The sequence below is a fragment of the Vipera ursinii genome, assembly GCF_947247035.1.
Source record: "Vipera ursinii genome assembly, chromosome: 4".
Taxonomy (NCBI): Eukaryota; Metazoa; Chordata; class Lepidosauria; order Squamata; family Viperidae; genus Vipera; species Vipera ursinii.
In genome coordinates this window covers 98,118,470-98,145,747 of record NC_139514.1, presented here as the reverse complement: position 1 = coordinate 98,145,747, position 27,278 = coordinate 98,118,470, and the positions used below count along the sequence as shown (strand labels likewise).

The following is a 27,278-nucleotide window of genomic DNA, read 5'->3' as shown; positions in this document are numbered from 1 at the left end:
TCAATAACAGCCATCTCTCCAGTTCCCATCCCGTAGAGTAGTAAATGAAGAAAGAGGTTTCGGTGGCTGGAGAAAACTGTTTTAAAAAAGAAACAAGATAAGCATAAAATAAGGTGAAGTTCCGTGAACAAATGTGCCAGTGGTGGGATTCAGCCAGTTCGCACCACTTTGGCAGAACCAGTAGCTAATTTTTTGTTGCCCAGGCCCAGAATGGACTTCCAGAAGCAGCATCCACACAGAGAACCGGTTGTTCAGATATTTGAATCCCACCACTGAAATAAGTATACATGTATTGCTATCTTCTCCACAAGTTGCAGCTGATGTACCTCTCAGATGAAATCTCACAGGATGACCCTCTCATTTCTAGCATCATTGAAAGAAAGATTTGGTGAAGATACCACTATCCTAAGCTGGCTACTTTAAATGTAGTCAACAGGCTTAACATAGGGCAAGACCAGAAATTCAATTATCAATCAACAAATCCAAGGGGAGACACTGTGAGGTGGAATCCAGATGTGTAAGCAAAATACAATGGGGTAAACACAACAGAAAAGTTGTTCTTGGCACTTTATTCCAGGGAGTGAGGCCAATAGATGGGGCATGCTGAACTTCCATTCAAAGGAGCAGAATGGGCACAATTGGCCATCTGGCCATGTCCGCTTCATTCTGGGGTCTCCTGCCACAGCTGACCCACTGCGGGTGTTTATCCTCAGTTGCCCCTCTGCCAGCACTCCAGGCACTGAGGGACCAGTGGCAGGGGAGGAGTGCCAGCGGAGAGACAGCTGAGGATGAATACTCGCAGTGGGTCCTCTGCAGGAGGGGGCCTGGGGCGAAGCAGGAGCAGCCAAGCAAGCGCGGTTGATTGTCCTAAACCTCCAATAAACTACTAAGACACGTGAGAGCCTGCACTTCTATTCGTCTGTTTCTTGGCAAGTCACAGATCTGCAGATTTTAGCTGGTCTATATCACATGCCTCTGCTTAGCATTTCTGACTGAACTTCAGAGTATGAGAAACTGAGTACGGGGCCCCTTACTGAATATGCCTCAGCCAGAGGGGAATCCTTGGCTTGAACACTGATCACCAGTATCAGAACTAGATGCCTCTGACTCCACTTCCTCACCATCCTCTTTGAAAGGTCAAGACATATATCTCATATGTCATGAAAGCAGTTCCTACTATCTCTTGTGTTTCTTTACTTGTGCCCCTTCCTTTATGTTCCAAGCCAACTTCTCTGCCATTCTAATGTAAGGTCTCCTTGTTTATTCAATCAGTAAAGTTAGGAGTTAACAATCCTTTTCTCCAAGGAAAGACATCACAATAGCTAATGTCAAATAACTACTCAGTTAAAAGAATTCATACCTTGCCAACACGAAGTTATTGGCTATAAAACCAAAGGCAGTCCAGAATTAATAGGGTAACAGCAAAAACCAATTGAGACAACTATTCAACACATTATTTACCATGGATATCAATGTTTCCCATTACCTACTACTTGTTACTTCCTAAATGGTGATACCAGGAATAATTTTTGCATCTTTTGCGTGTAAATCTCTGATGACTCAATTCTCCAACATAGCATGTGAATAACAACCTCATACCCATGCTGACGCCGAAACTAAACAGTTTGTGTTTGCTTTGATAAGAAGCTGAGAGAAGATTAGATTCTCATAGGGAAACTTCCCTAAAAGGGATGCATATACTGTAGACTAGTATCAGTATCAAATATAAAATTAAAGTTAGAGGTGGCTTGTTGGCTTCAATAAACCCAATACGAGCGGGTAAGCCTGAGCTGGATTAAATTATAGGCAAGTGGAAGAAAACAATTGCTTGGATGCTCCTAGAACTGCATAATGAAGAGGAGGTGCCATGATAGGTCCTTCTCATCAGTACAAAAAGCTTTGGGTGGAACTGAAGATGACAGAAGAAGATTAAAATATGTTTATGCCAGAGATGAGTCTGCAGACAATGAGCTGTCAATCTGAATGATGGGTACCCATTTATGTCAAGTGTAAATGATGATCTATGTATGTTAACATGCAGGGAGTTAATTAGAGTTGAAAAATGGAATTTAGAGGGGGGTGGAAAGTTATTTATTTCAGAAAACTACCTGAAGAAAAGGAGTGGGAGAGCTTATTTTGGTATCAGAAACCCTGCTCTTTCAATCAGGTCTCTCAATCACATATATACTTCATCAGAAAAAGCATTGCAAAAGTGTCCTTCCACCAAAGCAAAATGTGATTTCTACTGGGACTCAAATAAAGCTGTGATACTCTGGCAGGCCAACATTCTATTTAGAATATATCATAATCAAGTTTTCTTTTATGGAGAAAATACAAAGCCATAACTTACTCGAGTACTTAACATAGTAAACTAAATATACTCACCAACTTCCCAGATAATGAAACAATGCTTCAGCGTTTTCCTAGGTTGATGGCAGAGCACCATGCAACCTATTATTTATTTCCCAAAGCATTATGAAATACTTCATAATCTTATACACTACTTCTCATTATTTTTATTTCTCTGGACTGAATTCCATAGAGCAGTAAAGTAGTGGTGCATAATACATAATGTACTGGTAAAAACCTACTGGCCTGTGGCATGGCAGCTACTGGTGGTTCTTGGGAATACTGGAGATGATCACTGGTTAAAAATTTACTTCAAGTCAAGCTCAGCTCTGATTAATACATTTTATCAGTGATTTACCACTGCTTTCCCCAACTTTCCAATCTAATCTAGAAGCCTGGGATTCTTGGGCTTTTCTATCTAAGGATTAGCTAAGCATGAATCTGTTTAGTATCCAATCCAAGATATGGCTAATTAGATATTGCTGTCAGTTGAGATAGTCCTGATTTAAGCCTACATATGATGAAAATAAGCCAAAATACGAAGAAATTGCCACAAATTGCATGTTTTTGGCCTTCTCACTGAAAATCTAATGAGATTTCAGGTGAGGTAGCAAATGTTGTGTGATTCATTCATTCTACAATACTTTAGATAGTTTAATGAAAATGAATTATTTTGGAACGCTATGCCATTAGGTCAGACGTGCACAATGCTTCTAAGTGCCACATTACTAATACCTAGTTTAAAAAATAGTCTTCAAGGTCTTTCCCTGAAAAGCAGTGGCTCATATTAAGAGAAAGGGTGGAGACTGCTGATCTTTAGTTTATATTTTGCTCTGATTCAAATGACCTGTAGTAGGCTTTCCTTATTGGTACAATTTAAGATTAGAATTAGAATTCAAAGTTAGAATCCATCATAATCTGGTGGACACCACACTCCTACCCTACCCAAAGATTAAATTTAAAAGGACACTTGATTTATGAGAATTCTTACTCAGTTAGGCATCTCTAGACTTCATGAAAATGAACTTCAGGGAGTGGGAATTCTTGTTTAAAGGTTACAGGCTCAATTTCTCCTTCAACAAATGTATTCTTACCTTCGAATTGGCTGTGCAATTTTGCTCCTAGGTATACTGCTTCCACCTATAGCCAGGGAAGGCCTAGGAAGACTACTACGTGTTACAATGCTTGTGTTTGCAATCTTGTTTGGCACTGGGATGCCTGTGCTGGAGTGCATCTGCAAGCTGCTGCTGCTGCTGCTGCTGCTGCTGGACAATGCAAGGCCGCTGCCACTATTGCTCCCTTGAACGGTTGGGCTCACATAGGCCATAGCTTTGAGGGGCTGCCTAGCAGATATTGGAAAGTGTCCCACACTGTGGACTCTATGTTGAAGTTGCCCTGGTGAAGGAACTAAAAAGAGGAGAAATAGAAAAGATTAATTGAGAGCTATAATGTAAGAGAAATTTAAATAATTCCTGACAGTGACTCTTCATATTAAGATGAGGAAGTAAGCACGGTTATTACCCTGTTTTCCCAAAAGTAAGGCCTATCCCGAAAATAAGCCTAGCTTGATTTTTTTTTGGGGGGTGGGCCTAATATAAGCCCTACCCCAAAAATAAGCCCTAGTTTTGGGGTGAGGCACACACTTAAAAATCAAGTTATGGTGTGGGTGTGGATCTGCCCTATGCGCACCCACTTACCTTGCAACCAGGCCTCCCCTCACCGGCCCACTTCTTCTGAGGCGTCTTCTGCAGCCAGGCCTGCATTTCTCAGTCTCAGGCCTTTCCTGAAGGCCTGTGCAGCCAAGAACCAAGCTACAGGTTCAATCCATAACTTGGTTCTGCAAGACCTCTGCAGCTGAGGATCGAGCTAAATTCAATCCATAGCTCGGTGCTTGGCTGCATAGGCCTTCCGGAAAGACCTGACTGTGAAATGCAGGCGGGAATGCTACTGCAGAATGAAGCTGCTCCTTCAGCCCCAGAAGAAGTGGATCTGCTGGGCTGGGCTGTCAGTGCCAGAGGTGAGTAGTACACCCCCCAAAAAATAAGACCTCTGCCTCTTTTGGAGGCAAAAAAAAGAAAGGAAGACCCAGTCTTATTTTCAGGGAAACACGGTATGTAGTTCTTTCCTATTTGGCCCTTTTTCTATGAAATTCAGACATGTATATCCATGCGGAAGGAAAGGGGAGCAGATGACAAAACATACAGTATACTATATCAAAGCCTGTCAACCGAAGCCCAAGTTGTGATGCAAATACTTAAGGGTGAGCTTTGTGTCATAATGACACTGCACGAGTCATCTTTTCGTAACTGCAGATACTTATTTTAAAACCCTTACAGAGGAGAAAAAGTGAAGAGATGGTACTTAACAATAGCATTGGATTGAAATATTTTCTTATCCAAATCATGCCAAACAACTTGAAAGTTGGAAGCATAAAACCTCCTAGCATCCTTTAAGTAATGATAAAATAATACTGAATCTGGAATGAATTTATATGCACTTGAAGTACTAAGTCCTACAATCATCATTCTTTGCAATCTTGCTGGATCGGTGTCTCCTGGAGATAAAGTCTTCCTGTGTTCGGAAATTTTACAACTACAGTATGTTAACAATAAATGCATAGAAAGAAAATAGAAAAATCCTCTTGTTGGGTATTTTTTTGGAATCCTGTTTTTAGTGACAGAAATTAAAAGTACATTTAAAATGAGATCCAAATAATTTCCATTAAACCATTTTTCTGAATATAAATCTTAAAAGTAAAGTTTCTCTCAATTTAATAGCAATAGCAGTACCTCTTAGATGTATATACTGCTTCACAGTGCTTTACAGCCCTAAGTGGTTTACAGAATCAGCATATTGCCCCCCAACAATCTGGGTCCTCATTTTGCTGACCTCGGAAAGATGGAAGGCTGAGTCAACCTTCAGCTGGTGAGACTTGAACTGCTGGCAGTCGGCAAAATTAGCCTTCAGTACTGCATTCTAATCATTGCACCATCAGGGATTAATTTAACTCTTAATGACTGCCTAGGAACAGAGGAACAGAATCTTCAATCTGTATACCAGATAACTAGTAGGGAATTAAGGGAAGTAAGTTGTATCCCTGGGGCTAAGATAAAAAGATGTGTCAGAGAGGCTTATCAACATAATCAAGCCCACCAATTATTATCCCTTTCTCCTCTTTCACATTGGGATGAATGATACAACCAAATGCCTGGAAATATCTCAGAACTATAGCAACAAAACTTAGACTTATATATTGCTTCACAGTGCTTTATAGCCTTCTCTAAGGGGTTTACAGAGTCAGCAAATTACCCCCAACAAACTGGGTCCTCATTTTACTGACCTCGGACAGATGGAAGGCTGAGTCAACCTTGAGCCGGTGAGACATGAACTGCCAAACTGCTGGCAGCGGACAGTCAGCAGAATTAGCCTGTGATGCTGCATTCTAACCACTGCGCCACCACAGTTCACAACTATGAGCAACTAAACAGGAAACAATACAGGATACAGATTTTCTTCTCTTCCATACTGCCAACCATAGATCAATACCAAACAAAGGAGCCAAGAATTCTGTCTCAAGGGATGGCGTCATTAATAGAACTTTGCATTTCTAGACGATGGTTTATATTACCTACAAGAAGAGCTGCACCTCATAAAGACTGGAAAACAACTACCCAGGCTTATCTGAAGTGTTTTAAACTAAAAAGGGAAAGAGAGGGTGGCCAAGCTTTAAGACCAAACCCCAAGAAAACAAATTAGATGATGAGAAAGGAAGTGGCGAGAAGGAAGGAGAATTCAGGTATAAAGCAGAAGAGGTAAGAAACAAGTACAGGGTCAACCATAAATAGCTCAGATGCCTACACATTAATGCTGAGAGTTTTGGGGGAAAACAGGAGAACCTGAGGGCATGAGGACAGGTATACATGAGGGCAGGTATGATATTGTTGTCATTACAGAAACTTGGTGGGTTGGAATCTATGATTGGAACATGCTGCCAGAAGGATATAAATTGTTCAAACACACCCAACAAAAGAAGAGGTACTTACACACATTGTATGTAGGTAATCATTCTACCTCTATAGAAATACATGATACCAAGGATGAAAGCCCTCTTGAATGCATTTGGGTGAATATATGAGGGAAAAGAAATGATATTGCTATAGGCCACCCAAACAAGCAGAGAAAACAGAACATTTTGCTAATCAGTTAAATAAGATGTGCAAGAAATATAACACTGTAGGGGGACTTCAGTCACCCTGACACCCTGGGAGACAATCGCTACCCTTCGTTCCTGATAATGAATCAACTGCTCTGAGGAAACATTTCCTCAGGAAGGGAGGGAGGGGGAAAAAGTCATATCACTTGCACTTTTTTTGAAAGCAACATATATAAACTTAAAGTGATCCTGAAAAGAAAAAAAACTACCTGAAGCAAGAACAATGTAAAATATTCTAAAGTAGTTTTTCTCTCTCTAAAATCCAGGGCCTTGGTTGTTCCTATCCGTCCTAATGATTTGCCATAGGAGCTGTAGAACTATTGGATTAAAAGATCCAAGATTAGGAAAGAATGGCAATCAAACAGCTTTCAATAAATAAAAAGAACATGAACATTCACATACTTACTGCAAGACTGCATTCTGGATACCCCATTACTGGCTCCATGCAAGTTAGAATCAAAACTTAGGCTGTTCCTCACAGAACCTGCAGGGCTGTTGTTTGTATTGACAGTAAGGGTACTTGGCATTCGAGCTAAATTAGGCATGCTTCTTCGGAGTTTGTCTGCAGCAAAAGTAAGACATTTGCATTGTTTGAAAACATCAAGCATGAATTTCAAAGAGAAAGTTCTTTCGGATCAATTCAAAAGGACCAATGGATATGGGATTTATAGAAGGATGCATCTGGTCAAACTAATAATGGCAAAATCTTATCTCCTTTGATTGTGCCATGCCAATTCCTATGGCAATAACATTACCTTAGAAAACTCCAACAATATTCTTTTTACACTAGAATCCCATTTTGGGGATGGGAATAATGGTGATTATAATATTCCAAAAAAGAAACAGGAGAGATTTGCACTATGTGGCTCTGAAAGTTTTCAGTTCAGAAAATCTTCACCAGTTGAAGCTAGTTCCGTTCAATCCCAACCATCCTCAACCTTCCTTACTTCATGTTTCCTCTCCCTTCTGGTCCTAACTTGCTTGATTGGAAGAATGGTAGAAAAGGTTATATATTACCCTCTACCTCAATTTTTGTGCCATCCCAACTTTGAACATTAAATTTGTGCTAACCAACCAAGTCAGATGTATTCAAGAGTCATGCTTTTTGCCCTATCAACTGAAAGGACTTTAACTCTGCTGTAGTCCAAAAACAGTCACAATATGAGGTGAACAGATTTAGCAGGTTTCAAACTGTATGGGCCTGATGGAAGACAAAATGATATATATCCTATGTATAAATAAGCAATAACTTCTCAGAACATAAAATAAAATAGTTCAAATTACAGCTAGCTATAATTTACATGCCTATTGTCAGTACTTTTGACATATCTGCCGCGTGTATTCAAAAACTGTAATATACCATGTTTTCCTGAAAGTAAGACCTATCCTGAAAATAAGCCCTAGCTTGATTTTTTGGGGGTGGGCCTAATAGAAACCCTACCCCCAAAATAAATTCTAGTTTTGGGGTGAGGCGCACACCTAAAAATCGAGCTAGTGGAGGGATGGAACTGCCCCATGCGCTCTGCACCTGCTTACTGTTGCAGCCAGGCCTCCCATGAATTGACACCTGCCTCGCTGTGCCAGCCCACTTCTTCTGCAGCACCCCCTGGCCTGCATTTTGCCATCAGAGGCCTTCCAGAAAGGCCTCTGCAGCCGAGAACTGAGCTATGGCTGCAGAGGCCTTTCTGGAAGGCCTCTGATGGTAAAATGCAGGCCGGAAATCCATTCTCAGCTGCAGAGGCATTTCCTTCAGCTGTAGAAGTGGGCCAGCTGGGCAGGACTGTTGGTGGCACTGCCGCAAGGTGAGACTGTGGAAAAGACAGCCCCTGAAAATAAGACCTATTGCCTCTATTGGAGGCAAAAAAACCGCATAAGACCGGGTCTTATTTTCGGGGAAACACAGTATATATTAAAAGAATGTTATCTTTCCCCATAAGTAAAGAAATGATGACAAATTCGCTATAATTTTTTAATGCAAAACAAACAAAAAATCAATGAGCCAGCAGCATCTATTACTCAGGATCACCCCAACAAGAAAAGCAGTTTACTGAGATGCATGGATTTTGATCTGTCATTTAAATTAACCTTCCTTACTTAATACCTTCCAACTATATTAGATTATGACTCCTGTTAGATAGCGTGGCTGGACCGTGAGGGAACAGATGACAGCCAGAGGTTCAGCAACTCAGCTTTATTGTAGTTGACACAACGCAGCCACGCAGCCCCTTTTAGCCCTTTAAATACTCTGGCTGGCGAGCTCTTAGCCAATCGTTCGTGTTGGAATCTCCCGCTAAAACTGACCGGCCAATCAGAGCGTATGCGGATGCTGCCTGCTGTTGCCGGGCGCCGAGCTGTCAAATACCTATAACTATGTACACAACAACTCCCATCCCTTTTAGTATGACTGTAATGGCTGGGAGTGCCAGGCCTGCAAAAGTTCCATTTGAAACAGCAAAATCCATACTGCTAAACACAGGAATCCTCTTCTTATGGAAGAGAAAATGTGAACTTGTGTGGGGAAATAAAAAGAAGAAATGTGAAGAATGGGTTATATATGGAAAGAAGGAAACTACTTCCAGAATATTAAGCCTTTATGAATTATTTTAAGGTATGTTATCAAAAAAACAACAGCCCACTAGTATGATAGTCTGTTCAGGATCAGATTGAAACTGATGTCATGAAAAACACAGGATACACAAAGGGCCACTCTTACCTCCATTAATTCTGGTTGATTGTGACTCCAGAAGATTTGGGGGTTGAGGAGAACAAAATGGCTGCTGTTGATTGTTATTACTGTAGGGAAAATATGGGGAAATTGGGCTCCTCCTACAGTCCCGTATATTGGAGAAAGTTTGGGAATGGGGAATTCCTTTTTGGAAAGGAGAGCAACGTGTGAGCCGAGGCTGTGGAGGGGGCAAGTGGTCAAATTCTTCTTCCTCATCTTCAAGGCTATAACGATCAAAATCCTGATCACCACTGGTCCCTTTTTTGATCAAAGGAAGAGATACACTGGAACTGTTTTTTGACACTGATGTTGAAGTTGAAGCATAGTCTTGCCTCAGGCCTGTAAAGGAAAACAGGATCAAGAATACAAAATGGTAAAAACCGTACTTCTACTAATAATATAAATATCATTGCATTATTATTTTAATCTTGCCAGACAAATCAAAATCAAAGAAGCAAGAATTACACAGTTTTCAGTAAGGTTTGTTTAATATGAGTATGGGTAAATACATTCTCCTGGAAACCATAAGAGGAAATTTCCCACCCTTATTTATACCAAGTTCATTAAGACAATCTGTCTTTGAAACACTTTGTCAGGCCTGCCGCAAACGCAAACCTCTAAATACAAACGATCCTTGGCTCTGTTTGTTGTGAAAGGTATAGTTTTATTAGAAGTCAAGTGCATTGCAGCAGTGCATAGCCAGAAATGAGAATCGTGCGCCAAAATCCCTAAGTTCAACTTTTCCCTCCATTAACTGCCTCCGATCGCTGATCCCCCTATGACCAATCAAGTTCAAGCAAGATGTTTTCAGAACGGTCACTTCAAGCGTAGTTTGATATGCAGCTGTGTTCTCCCAGCTGGCTGACCTTGAAACAGCATTCTCGGGACATACAGCAATTACTCTCATTTTCCCCAAGCAGCAGTTACTTTCGCTTTCCCTCCAAGCATCCCCCCCTCCCATCCAGGTCTATGACAATTTGCCACAACGAACTCACCACTGTCAACTTGTCATGACCAACATGCCACGGAAGAATCTGCCATGGCCAACTCACCGTAAGACAACTTGTTGGATGGCAAGAGATACACTAATATCAAAGAAATGGTGGAATAGACTCGTTAAAGAAAGAATACAAAAGGAGAGATAAAACAAAATGTGAATGACAAAAATTAAAATAATTTTTATTTATTTTAAAAAATTAAATTGAATCGTTAAATTGTCCCATGGTGAATTGTCCTGAGGCGAGCTAGCCATGGTGAATTGTCTCATGGCAAGTGGGCCATGGTGAGTTGGCTGTAGTGAGTTGGCCATGGCAGGTTGGCTTGCAATAAGTTGGCCACGGTGAGTTATCCCATTTGGCTCCCATCCACCATCCCCCGAGTCCATGGCAGACTGTCACCACTTGGCATCAAACCACAAGTGAATTGAGGTGGCAGCTGACCCACTTCTTTCTAGGTTTCTTTCCACTCAGGTTGTCATTTAATGAGATAAGCTATGAACCAATTATCCTGCCAAATCTTGATTATTTATATTCACTCTCTGTTCCATTCCTTTCCCAGAACCCCAGTCTTTACAATAGATATCATTTTTAAAGCTGTGAAGTACTTCATATGCAAAGGCAAATGGGAAATTTATGACTGTGTATATACAGTACCAGTGTCAACTCTACAATGAACTTGGCTGCAGCCCATCTTTCTCTTCGTTCTAGGTTGCCACACAGAACGGAGGGAGGGGGGCTTGCCCAGGTGCTTCACTAGTCAAAATAATCTTCTGTCCTGTGGGAACCAAAGTCATCTACTGCTCCCACTATCAGGGACTGGGTGTTGTATAAGAAAGCCTGCCAAATGAATATATTGGGGAACATATTGATGGCATAGATTTGTGGGTGGGATATTATACTTTGTAACTGGGAAATTTTTAGTGGGAATTTCAGACTTGGTTTCACTTTTGATCATGCCGATACTTTGTAACTAATAAACATGTTCTATGAGGAATTTCCAAGCCTCAGAGTTCTGCTTTATTTGTCTCTGTCTGTCGGAACCATGACACCAGTATACAACTCCTTGAATTTCACACCTATTTTCCAGAGAACGCACCAGTCATAAGAGAAGCAATACAATTTTGTGAACATATGCAGATATTTTAAGGAGCTACAGAGAAGTAGTATGGGAACACCATTTTCCCTTAAAAACCAAAAACACATTCTCAAATTTTAATTAGATAATTTTGAAAACTCATATTCTGCAAAATCATATTATTTTGCAAAGATCAAGCCTTTTTTCCCTAATCGGAAAGCAAAGCAAAACAAAACGAACCCCCCTCCCCCAACAAAAAAAGAAGAAGGAAAATAAAAATTTCAACCTACTTTCTTCTTGTAGCCGAGCCATGATCTGGACATCTGTGAGGTCTTGTAGTTTATACCCCATGGAAATGGAATCATCTTCTAATTCTGGAGTGCTCAATTCACTGTCCAGAGATGACTGGGGACTAAGAGGGGAGCTTCTAGAAATGCAATCTATTGAAAAACATTAAATCCATAAACATTTCATAAAGATAACAGCACTAACTCATAAATTAATAAACTGAGAACATACAGTATATTTACAGTTATATACTGTCATATACATTATGTCTACTCTACATCATCCCGATATCATAAATATCCATTTGGAAGAAAGACTCAAGGACACTATAGAAAGTGTACAAACACACACACTCTGCCACCTAAGGATGTGCATACTTTGCAGGTGATTAGGAATGTGCTTGTACCACATCTGAGCACCACTATTTTATGTTATTCATTAAATAGATCCTCTTGACCAAACCTGACAAAAAAGATGCTGCTGCTTTGAATTGATTCATGAAAATTCTTAAAGCAGGTGAATTTGTTTGCAAGTTTAGAAGAGTACAGAAAATAATTATAAAAGGCTTGTGAGTGGTTAAAAATACTTCTTCCAATCATTTTCAAATATTCGGTCCTACTGCTGTCCATTTAAACAGCATGGATTTACAAATGGTATTGTATTGATCCCTATTCATTAATTCAATACAAATAGGAACCCTATAATTTATTTACATTAAAAAGTAGAACAAAGAAACAAAAATAAAAACTGCAGTACAGATTTATTTTAGATTTGGGATTCCTAGTTATTCCTAGTTATGAGCAAGAGCTATTCAAGGCACTAATTTAGTTGTGATTAGATTTTTTTGTAAACAGATTGTTAATAGATTTTTGTAAACAGATTTGAACCATTAATTGAACAATGTTGCAAAATTTGCTATTACTAACATTGAAATTTTAAAACATTTGTTTTAAAAATTTAATGTTAGTAATGGCAAATTTTACAACATTATTCAATTAATGGTTCAAATCTATTTACAAAAATCTATTAACAATCTATTTACAAAAAAAATCTAATCACAATTAAATTGGTGCCTTGAATAGCTCTTGCTCATATAACTGTAATTACCGTATCTCTAACTTGCACTTCCTTCTGACAGACTTCTCTATTGAGCCTGATGATTGATGCACAGGCCCTCAAAGTACAGGTGGTCCCCAACCTACGACCACAATTGAGTCCAAAATTTCTGTCGCTAAGTGAAACTTTTGTTGTGAATTTTGCCCCATCTTACGATCTTTCTTTTCACAGTTGTTAAGTGAATCACTGAAGCTGTTAATTTAGTAACACGGTTGTTAAGTGAATCTGGTTTCCCTCTGGACTCTGCTGGTGAAAAGGTCACAAAAGGGGATCACCTGACCCTGGGACCATCAAAAATATGAACCAGTACCCAGCATCTGAATTTTGATCACGTGACTACAGGGATGCTGCAATGTTGTGTGAAAAACGGTCGTAAGTCCCTTTTTCAGCACCATTGTAACTTTGAACGGTTACTAAATGAACTGTTGTAAGTCAAGGACTACCTGTATTGCTTCCATAGGATGTCCTAACCTATGTTCGTATCTGATGAGATTTTAGCAATCCAAAATGTTACTGCGTGATCATACTTCAAATTTCCCCAAACTGGCATTTCTCAAATACTGTATACTGGATTTCAAGGAAGAATGCATTTTATAGCTTATACACTGCAACTGTAAACGAAGAGGCTTCTCAACATGCTGGCTGAAGATTGTAACAATGACAATAGCACATAATTGTAGGGCATGAGAGTAGGGAGGCATTGTGTCTCATTATTCAGTGAAATGCACAAATAACAGTTGCATTTACAAAAAAAATTCTCAGAGGACCCTTCAAATGAAATGGAAAAGAGCAAGGGAAAGAAGAAAGTGGAAGAATCTCCTTTTGAAAACATACCATCGCAAATAAAATAATGAAGGGGAAATTCTCACAGATTACCATATTGAGTCTTTTGCTGTACTTCAGGAAGGATGTCTCAAAGCCAGAGGACCAAGTTGCATTTAATAGACCACTATCTTACATCAGGAGATTAAGGAAGCTAATTCTCCTCTTCCCAATTGTTAATGAGCCATGACTCTTGTGTAGGTTAATGATGAGGGTAGCTAAATCTTCTACTTCCCATATTCTAAATGGAATTTTGAGCCTCTACATGTATAGTAATGTAAAACAAGTTGCTTTCTCAAAATTTATTTGGGATATATGGACTTCACAGAATAGGCATATATGGCACATGGCATCAGAGAAGAGGACAGCTCCATTCTGCTTCCAGTTTGTGCATTTAAATAAGTACTAAATTTTGCAGTGCTACTCTGTAAGAATCCGGCCGCGCAGGTAGTGATGGGAGCATCCCGATACTCCCATATTACACCCCTCCTGCGTGAGCTGCATTGGTTACCGGTTGTCCTCCGGGTGAGATTTAAGGTGCTGGTACTTACCTTTAAAGCCCTACATGGCTTAGGCCTGGGATATTTGCAGGACCGTCTGCTGCCGGGGACGACTTCCCATCGCCCAGTGCGCTCACACAGAGAGGGCCTCCTCAGGGTGCCATTGGCTAGACAATGTTGGCTGGCGACCCCCAGGGGGAGGGCCTTCTCTGTGCGAGCGCCAGCCCTGTGGAACCAACTCCCCCTTGAGCTCTGGATGGCCCCGGATCTCTGGTCCTTTCGCCATGGCCTTAAAACATTCCTTTTTCATCAAGCTGACCTGGACTGACGACAGGGATTTTTAAAATGTTTTTTAATTTTTAATTGTAAATTTATTTTATTGGGGCTGTTAATTTAATTCTTTTTAACTTTTGTATCGCTGTATTTTATTGTTGTTAGCCGCCCTGAGTCCTTCGGGAGATAGGGCGGCATATAAGTCCCAAAAATAAATAAATAAATAAATAAACTGGTCCTTTCTACTCCTTGTCCAGTCCCCAACTTCAGCTTGACAAAACAGACCTAAGGATCAAGGACCCAGTACAGGTAGTCTTCAACTTACAACCACAGTTGAGCCCAAAATTTCTGTTGTTAAGTGAGACATTTGTTAAGTGGGTTTTGCCCCATTTTGCGATCTTTCTGGTCACAGTTGTTAATTGAATCACGGCAGTTGATAAGTTAGAAACCTGGTGGTTAAGTGAATCTGGTTTCCCTATTGACTTTGCTTGTCAGAAGGTTGCCAAAGATGATCACATGACCCTGGGACACAGCAACTGTCATAAATATGAACCAGTTGCCAGACATCTGAACTTTTATCAGGTGCTGACATCAGCTGCATTTCCTCAACAAGGAACAGATGACTTAATATTGTTTTTCTCAGCATTTGTCTCAGATGGTTGCAGGATCAGTTATTATTATATTTTGCACTGCACTTACTTAGCTTTTACAGCAAATCTAGCAATCCACGATGGCTTTTCTTTATATATTAATTTGTGGCAGAACCTGATGCTGATTAAAGCTGAGAGGGAATGACTGGACCCAAGGCCACCCAGCTGGCTTCGGTGCCTAAGGGAGGACTAGAATCTCCTGATTACTACTCTGGATTGAATCATCATTAGTCTTTAAAAACCCTCTCTGTAAACCTACAGGGCCTGGGCTTAGATAATATTAAACTGTTACGTTAGTAAGAAAGTAGGCATTACCTGTTTGTTCAGGTGTTAATATTGCTTTGCTGAAGGTTTTAGGGAACGCAGGACTGTTAAAGCTATTGCTATATGGAGTAAACCTTGCAACAGGACTATAAGGAAAAGCCAAGGATGAAGAGAAGAGACTCCGCCATCTAGTAGCTGTTAGTGGGCACAGAAAAGAAAATATCAGTTTGTATTTAGTAGCAGAATGCATATCTATTAGGAAGTTAATATCATAAGAAAGATCAAACAGTATTGTTATATGTACTTCTAGCGAGATAAGTCTCACTGGAGACAGTAGATTTTATTCCCAAACCAAATGATGTATGAGAGATTTGTTAAATTTATTTGCTGCCTGTCTCATATCAAAACGAGATGCCATTTTCATGGGAGTTATCCCACTGGACTGATAGAAGGACAATAATTTTCTATAGGTTAGAGGGGAAAAACCCTGTGTAAGATAAATAAAAAAGAACCGCATTATGAAGGGAAAGGATCAAAATGGAATAGACTTAAAGTGTTTTTCTTATTTTTTTAAATCTCCCATACAATACAATCTAACGTTGAACATTTTAAACACCCCTTGGTACAAACATTTACTTATACAAATTATTTAAATTGAAATTTATCAGAAAAATAAAGGATATGAGAATATTCTGATTATGGATAAAGGATATGAGAATATTCTGATTATGGACAAAATGAGTATACACAAGAACTTTAGAAGCTATACTTTTGTTAAAGACTAAAATCAATGTATTTGTATTGAGAATATCAAAGTCATGTTTTAAAAATGCTTAAAAGAAATGCTGTATTAGTGAGCTTTTAAGTATCACAGAGGAAAGGTTTTTGAAACACAATATTATTTGGATTAATTCTTAATGATAAACTTGAATGAGTGAAATTTTGTGATAAACCACAGATTCACTCATCAAGTAGCCAATACAAATTGCATCCCCTTTTTAAGCTTTTAAGCCAATAGATGTAAATATTTCTTCTTTTCACCAAAGTGAAATTTCAAGTTACATAAATACACATTTTTAATATAAATGTACACACTCCAGAAAAGGGACGCGGTGGCTCAGTGGGTTAGGACGCTGAGCTTGTCGATCAGAAGGTCGGCAGTTTGGCGGGTCGAATCCCGAGTGCCGCGTAACAGAGTGAGCACCTGTTACTCGCCCCAGCTTCTGCCAACCTAGCAGTTCGAAAGCACGTAAAAATGCAAATAGAAAAATAGGGACCACTCCGGTGGGAAGGTAACAGCGTTCCGTGCGCCTTTGGCGTCCAGTCATGCCGGCCACATGACCACGGAGACGTCCTCGGACAAGCGCTGGCTCTTCAGCTTTGAAACGGAGATGAGCACCGGCCCCTAGAGTCAGAAACGACTAGCACGCGTGTGCGGGGAAACCTTTACCTTTACCTTACACACTCCAGAGCAGACATTTTTCAATTATACTCATGCTAAATGCCAGATCGGTATACAGCTCATGATGGACTTAATGATAATAATGATTTACTTAAATTATGCATGCACATATATGAGAAACACTTTAACATGTCATCGTAATCTTATTAAAAGAAAACCCAAGAAAAGCAAAAGCCATTTTTAAGACAAATTTCAATCTTTTGTTTTTTTCATTAAAAGTCATAAAATATAAATGCCTTTAAAATGAAAAAGGTCTTTTATGCCTTTGATTGGTGTCAGATGCAGTGTCCTAACAATCTGATCCAAGGCCATCTCCCTGTTATGCACGTGCAACCCATGTGTAAACATCATTCATTATTTTGCCACAATTATGTCTTTGAGAAGACCCGCAGTGAACAAAGCTACTGTTTTTGCAGCTGGGATTCTAAGAACCTCAGTAATAAAAGCACAGCATTTATAAAAAAAAAAAAAATTGGAAGAGGATGGACAAAGCATGTTCTAGAACTTTCCACTGTTCTTAGGGAAAATGTGAAATGTATTCCAGTCAGTTTTAGCAGGACTGCTTTCAGTAGGCACAGGGAAAGAAAAAAAACCTTCTGCTCTTCTTATAGAAGTAATTTCAGAATAGAACCGAGGAAGGAAGTGGTGAAAGTATGAGGTATGAAACGTGTTTTAGGAAAAGTGATAAAAGTGCAGTATTCCTCCACTGACTGTTACTTTATTTATTTCTTTTATTGTTTTTATCCCACCTCTATTATTTTTATAAACAACTCAAGGTGGCAAATATATCTAATATTCCTTCCTCCTCCTATTTTCCCCTCAACAACCACTTGCGAGGTGAGGTGGACTGACAGAGAAGGATGGACCCGAGGTCACTCAGCTGGCTTTCATGGCTAAGGCAGAACTAGAATTCACGACCTCCTGCTTTCTAACCTGGTGCCTTAACCACTAGACTAGGGGTGTCAAACTGCCGGCCCGCGGGCCAGACGCATCATCCAGAAGCCGCGGCCACCCCATTGCCGGCAATGGCAAAACCGTCCTGATACGTTGCGCAACATCACATGACGTCATGAGCTTGACATGTCTGCACTAGACCAAACTGGTTTTCTACATCTGTTGCCCCTGTCCCCAGTTGATCAGTATATAGGTGGAGTAAGTCTATGCCAAACTAAATGTCAACATTCCCTTTCCTAAAAATTTCTACATCAGTTTCATGGCTTTGCTCACATTTTACACACAATAGCACTTGAATCTGTTTGGGATGCTCTGTCTGGGGGCAAGGTAGGATCTAACTTGAGTACGTTTCCACTCATTAATTTTCTGTCTTCCTTACCTTCAGCTCAAGTTGCTTTCACATAGCTCACTAGTCTGTCTAACTTTAGATAAGCAGTTCCCTTTAGATAGCTTTTCACTCAGTTTTCTTGAGACTCTACAGCAGGGGTCTTCAAACTTGGCCCTTTTATGACTTCAACTCCCAGAATTCCTCAGCCAGGCATGCTGGCTGAGGAATTCTGGGAGTTGAAGTCCACAAGTCATAAAAGGGCCAAGTTTGAAGACCCCTACTCTACAGAGTCTCCCTCCTGCTGATGCAATGTCCAGTCTAGAGACTGACAGACTTCCTATCCTGTCTTGAGTGTCATCTTGTAGAAACGTATTTGTTTCTTTTTCTTTAAATCTTTCCTTTGTTGGCATCTCTACTTCAATGAGTTGCCAGTCAAAAGCAGGATATCTGCACGTTTGCAAGATGGTAGATGTAACCAAACTATTGAATGCTGGCCTTTTAAAAATATATATTTATTTTGTGCAGGACTTTGTGCAGTTATAGCTACCATCTTGACTTTTGGCTAACTGCATTTTCATTTCCTTCCCTGTTAAAATCACTCTCATTTGTTTTTACATTTTATCTCTTTGTGAATATTATTTATGATTTCTTGATGCCTTTTCATCTTCATAAATGTAATAAATGTAATAAAATAAATAACAGGCAATTAGACCTTCAATATAAATTAAAACATATGCAGATGTCTTACTTTACAGCTTTTAAAAAGAGGGATAAATTTTGCTTGTATAAATCTTTTCTTAAGCAACAGTTCAAAAGGGTTCACAAATTTTAAAGCACGATTGTCACACGAACAAAAAAGCTGGACGAATTTTGGCAAAAACATCTAACCCAGATAGGAACAAAAAGAAAAAAAGAAGGGGGTTTTCAATCATCTTCACCAAAGAGTTCTTTGAAATGCCAGAAGGATGGGGTCTGTTTGGATCTCAAGGGGAACCTCATTCCAAAGGGGAAATGCAATTACAGGGAAGGCACATTTTCGGATTCCTGATAGATGGCATTGTTGCATTGTTTAATCAAAGAAATATGGTGCACAGATCAGATTGTTTCTCTCTTGGTTTATCCTTTGTATTTTCTATTTGAATTTTAAAACATCAACCAATTTCTTTTGTAGATCCAGAGAAACATCCTTTTCCAAGTAATTCTCTTGGCCTGTCAGTTCTCCATAGAAGCAGATACCAATTCTGACATTGTTGAGGTTGTACCTACTAATCTCTCACTTCATTCTTCAAGACTCCTTCAGTATTTTCATTGTTGTATTTTATACATTTTGTATTTTATAGGCATGCATATTTTCCTGTATCTAAAATCTTTAATCTCCTCTAGTGTCCAGTTTTTAAATCATGCAATTACTTATCTCTGTTATGTCTTCCAAAAGCCAAAAGAGATCCATTCCCCACAAGAAGCTGTTTGTTCTTTTTAATTAATTCCAAATATTGATTGTAAAAGTTTCAATGTTCCAAATGTACCTGGATTTTTAGTCTATTTATAACTTTCTAAAATCAAAACGATATTTTGCTGTTTATTTTAGATGCTTTGATTTTCTATACTTATAATTAGCTTTTTTTTGTTCAAAGTTGAAGATAAACTCACCCAATGAACACTTTTCGAACATGTCATTCTGAAGGTCTCTAATAGTTTTAAGATAGTTAAAAGATAATTTCTGAAAGTATTTAGAAGGCAAGATTTCTTAACTTAGGGTCCTTTAAAAGGCTATACTATGGTTGTGAGAAAGATGGCTAACTTATTTGTCCCCTGTTGCTCAAACCTATAAAAACTGCTGCCCTTGTCTCTTGGCAAGGAATAACTGTCCAAAGCACATGCAGGTGACCTCTCATTATCTCCTTATTCATACAGGTTCCAAGGAACCAGTCTACTAATTGGTTCCTTGGTCTTTGCCACAATCATCATTTCACCATAGTGTCAATATTGCACTTATTCTACAAACAATCATTCTGAACCAACCTTCTATCTGATTCTATTCATTTGAAGGTATTTTCTGACAAATCAACACACACATTCTTGTACAAGTTAAGTGGGAATTTTAAAAATGACAGTGATTATTCAAATGAAAACAACACTTTATAAACATGCATCAGATTTTAGCTGTCTTTCCAAAAGATAAAGGGTATCAAAAACATAACAAAGAGCTTACATATGTGTCTAAAATCATGGGACAGAAAAGCAGAAAAATTCCAGAGTCACACAAATTGCTAACCCTTGTTTTATAAAAAAAAATAAAATTTATAAGGACAGCTCCATATAGAAGAACATTCAAATGGCTAATCTTATACTGGTACTGATCTCTAATTCAGGGCTTTTCAACTGGTGGTATGCGTACCACCTGTGGTACATTAGCACGTGGCAGGTGATATGTGGCCCTGCCCAGCCAACTGTAGTGGGGGAGGGAACGAGCCAGCGCAGCGCAGGACTTACTGTGAGAGAGTCCTCTGGAGCTGCAGAGTGGCTGGGGCGAGGCAAAGGCCCCAGGATCGGCACTTCCAGCTCACCCGGAAGAGAAAGGAGGAGAGGGGCGGAGACAGGAGAGGCTATAAAAGGAGGCAGTTTGGGCGGGAGACGGAGAGAGATAAAAAGAGGCAGCCTTGGGAGGAGGTGGAGTCAGCTCTAGCTGCACCAAAGGGAAAGAAGGAGGAGGTGGGTGGGGGGAGAGGAGAGGAGATCAAGCAGGCCGGCCATGAGCCAATCTACAACTTCTGTGGCAGCCACCTGTGCTGGCGGCAACAAAGAGGCAAGAAACGCAGCAGGGATGGGTCGCCTTCCACCAGGAATGAAGAAAGGCAGCATCGGCGGGAGGTGAGGCACAGAGGGAGGGAGGGAGATGGAGAGTGGAACGATTCTTATGTGCTTTTGTGACTTTGAAGTTCTGGGATTTCTGCAATGTGGGCTTTATGTTCTTAAGGAATGTGTTTGGCAATTTCTATTTGGCTGATGGCTGATGTCTCGTGTTAGCTTCTATTGCTCTGCTATTGTTAGCTGTAAGTTTTGCTGCAAGGGATTTTGAAGTATTTTTCTCCTGAATGGATTTTGTCTGCAGCATTCCTTTACTTATAAATGGAGCCATTTGGGGAAGCTGCCTTAGCCGGCAGCCAGTATTTACTACATCTTTTTTTTCTTCCTTAAGTGCTGGCTGCCGGCTTCTTAACTTTCCTTTTTAGCCAGTAGCTAATTCTTAAAGGGGGATGAACCTTTTTAAGCAAGTTCCCTCAGCGGCATGTCTTTTCTGTCTCTGGAGGCTTTTCCTTGTTTGATGAATATATGGAAGAGGGAAAATATGGTTTTTTCCCCCCAAATTCTTCTTTCAGAAGGAGATGGGAATGAGAAAGAGGGAGGCGGGGGAGGAAGTCCCGCCTTAGCACTTGGCCACCAGCAGCCCTGCCATTGACTTTGCTTGTCAAAAGGTTGCAAAAGGGGATCACATGACCCTGGGACACTGTGACCATCATAAATATGAATCCAAATATAAATCACATGGCCCTGGGCATGCTGCAATGGTCATAAGTGTAAAAAATGGCCATGAGTCATTTCAGTTCAATTGCAACTTTGAAATATTTTTTTTGGTCACCAGGTTTTTGACACCTTGCTAGGTGGTACTCGAATATTGCCATATCCTAAAAGTGATACAATCGGTGAAAAGGTTGAAAAGCCCTACTCTAATTAATAAAATCAATAAGAAAAGGTTTAGTTGAAAAAACCCCAAAACAAATCTTAAGAGTAGAAACTTGGAATTACCTTGTTCCAACCTGAAGCACAAAGAACGCTTTGCAGCTTCCATCTCAGGGCTTGGATTATCCAGAACATGTCGACACCACTGCAGAGGAGTCAGTGATTTTTCTTGCTGCATGATACCCTTACCGGGTGCAGCATATAACCTAAATAAAAGCAGAGAAAAACTTTTATTCTTTGTAGTGATGCTAGCTGTAATTTTCTACCTTTGGTGTTTGAAGATGAATTACAAGCCCTAAAACTATACAATGTTTGAAGCATATTTTAAACAACATTAGTTTTAGTCTTTTGTAAATCAAGATCATGTAACTATTTATTCTTCCAAGAATGGAGATAACAGTCCATCAAGTGAAATAATAGGAGCCAATAGTTAAGCAAGCCTTGAACTGAACTTAAATACCCTACGGGTAAATCCTCAACTTAACAATCGTGGCACCAGTCATGTGGTGCCTTGACTTATAACCACAATGGCTTATGACTAAAATTCTGGGTTCCAGAATTTTAATCATAAGCCATTGTGGTTATAAGTCAAGACACCACATGACTGGACTCGATTTTACAACAGTTTTACAATGATCGTAAAATGAGTCACCAGGGTTGTAAAGGGAATCAAGTGGAGGTTGTTAGGCGCAATAAATCAGGAACCAAGGTTGTTCAGATTAGTGCAAGTTTATTCCATTTTATCTCTTTATAAGAATCTGAACTACTAATGGTCAAGGTTAATTGGTGGTAGATAAGAGCCAATGGAATTCAAGGAGGGCTGGATTTAGATTTCTAGTGAGCATGAAGGGACTGCCAACTGATGACATGCTCCTTGGGACTCAATTATGCAGAACCCATTATGACAGGTGCCCAAACTTGCTTTCATTCCAGAAAACAGAAAAAGTATTAGGAAGTCTCATTCTGGTTCCTCCCTGATTCCCTGGAATATAAGAGGAAAGGAAGAGAAAATGCAGTCAGGCTTGCAAATTGATATTACAATAGCCTATCTCAGTATAGTTGTAGTCTTTTGTGGTGTCTGTTTCCTGATCTGGACAACCTCAAAGGGCTGACAATAACCTAGTCTACTATTTATTAAATATTGTATGTTAAAATTCTTACCTAAACCACTATGAGTGGCAAAGTCTAATTTGAATATGTGGTTAAGGCATGTATCTAACCATACAGAAACACAACAAAGGAATAAAATCTAAAATAGTTATTAATTTGACTGATTAAGATAAAAGCTTAAGGTGATTAGTGAAGGAAACACGAGTGAGGAGAATAGGAATGACAAGGGGGAGCTTGAGGGGGAAAAAGAATGTATGAGAAAAGGCAAAAAGTAAAATAATTTCTTAAGTACTTTAGTCCATTCATTTAGATAGGTTCACTGCTAGAAATGATAAGATCAACAGGTGTTTGTGTTGTACACAGTCCAATGCTATAATATTCTATCTGGGTCCAGGTTTTATTTCATCTCTCCAACTAAGAGGTAGTCAATCCTGCGAGCATCTAAAAGGACTACCACACCAAAGCCACCCACTGCTTTGCATATTTAAAACATTCCTGCCTATTTCCTATGGGGACTCTCAGTCATCCAGGTATGGTTGTCCCCAGGGCTTTTTTTTGTCATAGAACGCTCAGAATGGAGTTCCGGCACCTTTTTTGGATGGAACCTTGTAGGGTAGGCAAGGCAGGTTGTATGACATGTGTGAGTTCCGGCACCTTTTTCTTTTACAAAAAAAGCACTGGTTGTCCCAAAGGTGCTTTTTTCAGGAGGCAATTGGACTTTTTTGTGGTTTTTGTGAAGACATTTCGCTTCTCATCCAAGAAGCTTCTTCAGCTCTGACTAGATCACAGGTCTGCAACCCACGGCTCCGGAGCCGCATGCGGCTCTTTCAGCCGTCTCCTGCGGCTCCCAGTCCTCTGACATGTGCAGTCCAAAAAAAAGTGGGACTAAAAAAGTTCAACCAATCAATTCAAATATGCAGGGTAGGTGCATATCTTGCCTTGGCTCCACTCTTCAGTCAAAACCTGTTCTGCGCATGCGCGCATGTACGTGCATGTGCACACATTTTTTGCGGCTCCCAGTTTTTCCTTTTGTGAGGGAACCGGTTCCGAGTGGCTCTTTCACTGTTTCAGGTTGCTGATCCCTGGACTAGATGGTGGGGACTGTAAGGATTTATATTGCTTGCAGGAAGATAGTCATTTGCATTCCTTTAGACAGTCATTGAAGAGTATGGTGAGAGAGTATGAATGGATTTCCAGAAAACAATGCAGACTACAGGAACCATTTGTGCTTCAGTTTGAGATACAGAGAGCACAGACTCATCCCCAACAGCCTGTATCTGCCTTCAACAGTGAAGGGACGTAGGGCAGAAAACACACACATTTGCACCACTCAGGTGACCCCGAGGACACAGGTCAACCTCCAAATGGTTTCAATGACTCTCTAAAGCAGAGGTATCAAACTGCTGGCCTGTGGGCTGGACACGTCACGCAGAAGCCGCACCCACCCCACTGCCGGCAATGGCAAAACAGTCCTGATATGTTGCGTGACGTCACGTGACATTGCGAGTTTGACATGTCTGCTCTAAAGGAATGCAAATGATCATCTGTCTGCAAGTAATATAAATCCTTCCACTCCCCACCATCTAGTCCAGGGGTCTTGAAATTTGGCCCTTTTATGATTTGTGGACTTCAACTCCCAGAATTCCTCAACCAGGCACGCTGGCTCAGGAATTTTGGGAGTTTAAGTCCACAAGACATAAAAGGGCCAAGTTTGAAGACCCCTGATCTAGTCAGAGCTGAAGAAGCTTCTTGGATGAGGAGCAAAACATCTTCAAAAGAAACACAGGAAAGTCCAGTTGCCTCCTGAAAAAAGCATCTTTGGGATTCCTGCCTATTCTTAATTTCTTTCTGTGCCATTTGGATGACATCTTCAAATTGGTTCTGCATTTATATTTCTGCATTTCAGATTTGATATCTGAGTGAAATTTATACAGTAATATTTACCTTCCACCACTTATTGTACTGTGTACTCAAAGGTTCTCTATTTCAGATTTTCTTATGCTCCGCACTTAGCAGCCATAAGTTATTGCTGGTATGACCATGGTGCTGAAAGTACTTTGGTATTTTTCATATATTAGATGATTGGGTGGTAGAGATAAATGTTTAAAGATCAATGCCGCTTGTCTTCCTCATGGTATCTCTTAATCAACTGGGTGTACAACACTGATTTCTTGGGTAAGTTAAATGTAGGAGTTGACATTCTGTATCTCATTAGCTAATTTCATTTCATGGTATGGTTAGAATTAGATTCACAAGCACTGGGAGACTTTTCTGTTGATTTTCAGGACTACTGTGTTGAGTTCTTTTAAACATTACTCAACTTCTTAGAGACTGCAGCTGATGATAAAAAATGTCTCTGATGAACCAATGTGGTTCCATTTGTTGATACTGATGCCTTTTATTTACCCAGATGGATTACTTAAATTCCAGAATATTTTACAACATGAAATTCTTAGCAAATTGTTTAACATTGTGCAAGAGTAATACAATTATATGTAATGTCCTTTATGGATAAATAACTAATGAAAGCTTGTGGTAATGTTAGAAGTGTGTCCTTTTGTATACAGATAATGCCAAATTAATAGCTGAGATTCTGAAAAAAAATGTGTTGACTGTGTGATGCAATGAGGAATATGGAACTGAAATATAAATCGTATTTGATATAGGAAAGAGCGAATGATGCTTCTTCTTTCCACACAAATCTACATGTACTTTTCTTTGGAAGCATTTTGAATTTCACAAGAGGCAGTGTCAGAAGGTATGGTTGTAAGAAAATGAAGAAGTATGAAACAGTACTCTTTTCCCAACTTCTCTACTCCTTCTGAAAGGGCTAAGGATTTCTCCTAAATGACTGCAGTTTTTCTAACAATGGAGAAAGAGCCCATCAGCTTCGCTGACTGTTGTAGTTTATACTTTTTCTGCAATATATCTCAAATACCACCTTCATTTTCATTATTTTTGCAGGCACCCTTATTGCTTTGTATCTGTTCAGAAATATTCTGGGAGGGCCATATAACCACGAGGGTTGCTGACCACAGTACTGAAATCCACATGCATTTTTCCAAGCCATAAGCTTTCATTCCTCCCACTGAGGCAGTATTACCCATTCATTTTCAACTCTACTTCCATTTCAAACATATATGCTAAACCACGAGCTCCAGACTGGCTTATTTGAAATCCCCAGCTTTCCCCATTTTATCATTTCTTCCCTACATTACAGCACGCTGTTCATAACTGTCCTATTTCAATCAGCTTCAACCTAGAATCTTGACGGGTTGCAACCACGATCATTTTGCCCAATATACTCAAGGCAATGCAGCAAAGAATGCAACACTAACACATTCCAGTGGCTCGATTCACGCTACATTTCTTTTAAGAATTTATACTCGTGCCCATTTTCAGAAACAATCCTTAAATGCAGATGCACATTCATGCGTGGGATTTATCCACCAATCAAGTACAAAGACAAGCCTTTAAAGGCCAGTGTTTCTAAATCTTTGTTTTTAAAAACCGCACAGGCAAAAAGCAGGTTGGAAGCAAATGGAGGACTTGGAAAGTAATGGTTGGGGGGAGAAAAAAATCAATGAGAAAAACGGAGATGTTCGGAGAGGGAGGCCTGATCTAAATAGCAAAAGAAAAAAAAGCCAAGAAATCCGAATCCAAGAGGATTGGGCAGCTAATGGTGGAAAAGCGAGCTTTGGAAAGCGCCAGCTGGATACAAAAAGAGGAAGGGGTTTTTGTCAGATGAGGAGCAAGGGGGGAGAAAGGGGGGGGGAAAGCGCCAGAGAGAGAGAGAGAGAGAGAGAGAGAGAGAGAGAGAGAGAGAGAGAGAGAGAGAGAGAGAGAGAGAGAGAGAGAGAGAGAGAGAGAGAGAGAGAGAGACAAACCCTTTGTGCGGAAAAATTGCGACGCGGTCGGCAAAGATACCCACCAGGTTTCCTCCTCCTCCTCGAAGCGCGGCCGGTCTTCTTCCTTTTCCTCCCGGCCAGGGCAACTGAGCCGCCGAAGATCCAGGATTTCCACCTCATCCAAAAGGCTGGCCGGGGGCAGAAGGATGGAAGCGGCGGCAAGAGCCTCGTGGGGTCCCCCGGTGGGGGACGGCTTGAAGTAGACGAAGGGCTCGGCTTGGCAGACGAGAGCTGGCGCTGGGCTCGACCTGCCGGCTGGCGGGGAGCTGCTGCGGGGGACTTGCGAGGCGGCGGCGGCGGCTATCAGCCGCGGCTGGAGAGGGCTGTTGGGGCTCGGTCCAGGCGCCGAAGAAGGGGAGGTGGCCGCGGCTCTATTGCGCAGCTGCTCGTTTTGCTTCTCCAGCTTGCGCACCAGCTCCTGCAGCTTCTTCACCTCCAGCTCGGCGCTCACGGCACCGGGCTTCACCTCCGCCACCATCGGTTTAACCAAAGCGGCCTCCAT

The 27,278-nt window shown here is 40.4% G+C and overlaps 1 protein-coding gene across 2 annotated transcripts; it reads right to left on the bottom strand.

Moving 5' to 3' along the window:
* On the bottom strand, nt 1–27,278 carry SLAIN1 (SLAIN motif family member 1; the record flags this gene model as incomplete). 2 transcript variants are annotated; one of them, XM_083362497.1, is made up of 8 exons in its annotated part: nt 1–76; nt 3,444–3,756; nt 6,969–7,124; nt 9,276–9,626; nt 11,651–11,800; nt 15,325–15,468; nt 21,825–21,964; nt 26,800–27,278. In XM_083362497.1, 8 exons carry the CDS (start codon nt 27,276–27,278, stop codon nt 1–3), a joined length of 1,809 nt encoding a protein of 602 aa, XP_083218623.1. The 2 variants fall into 2 exon arrangements, with proteins under 2 accessions (XP_083218623.1, XP_083218624.1); XM_083362498.1 differs by lacking the exons at nt 9,276–9,626; nt 15,325–15,468; nt 21,825–21,964; nt 26,800–27,278 and having other exon boundaries at nt 11,651–11,711.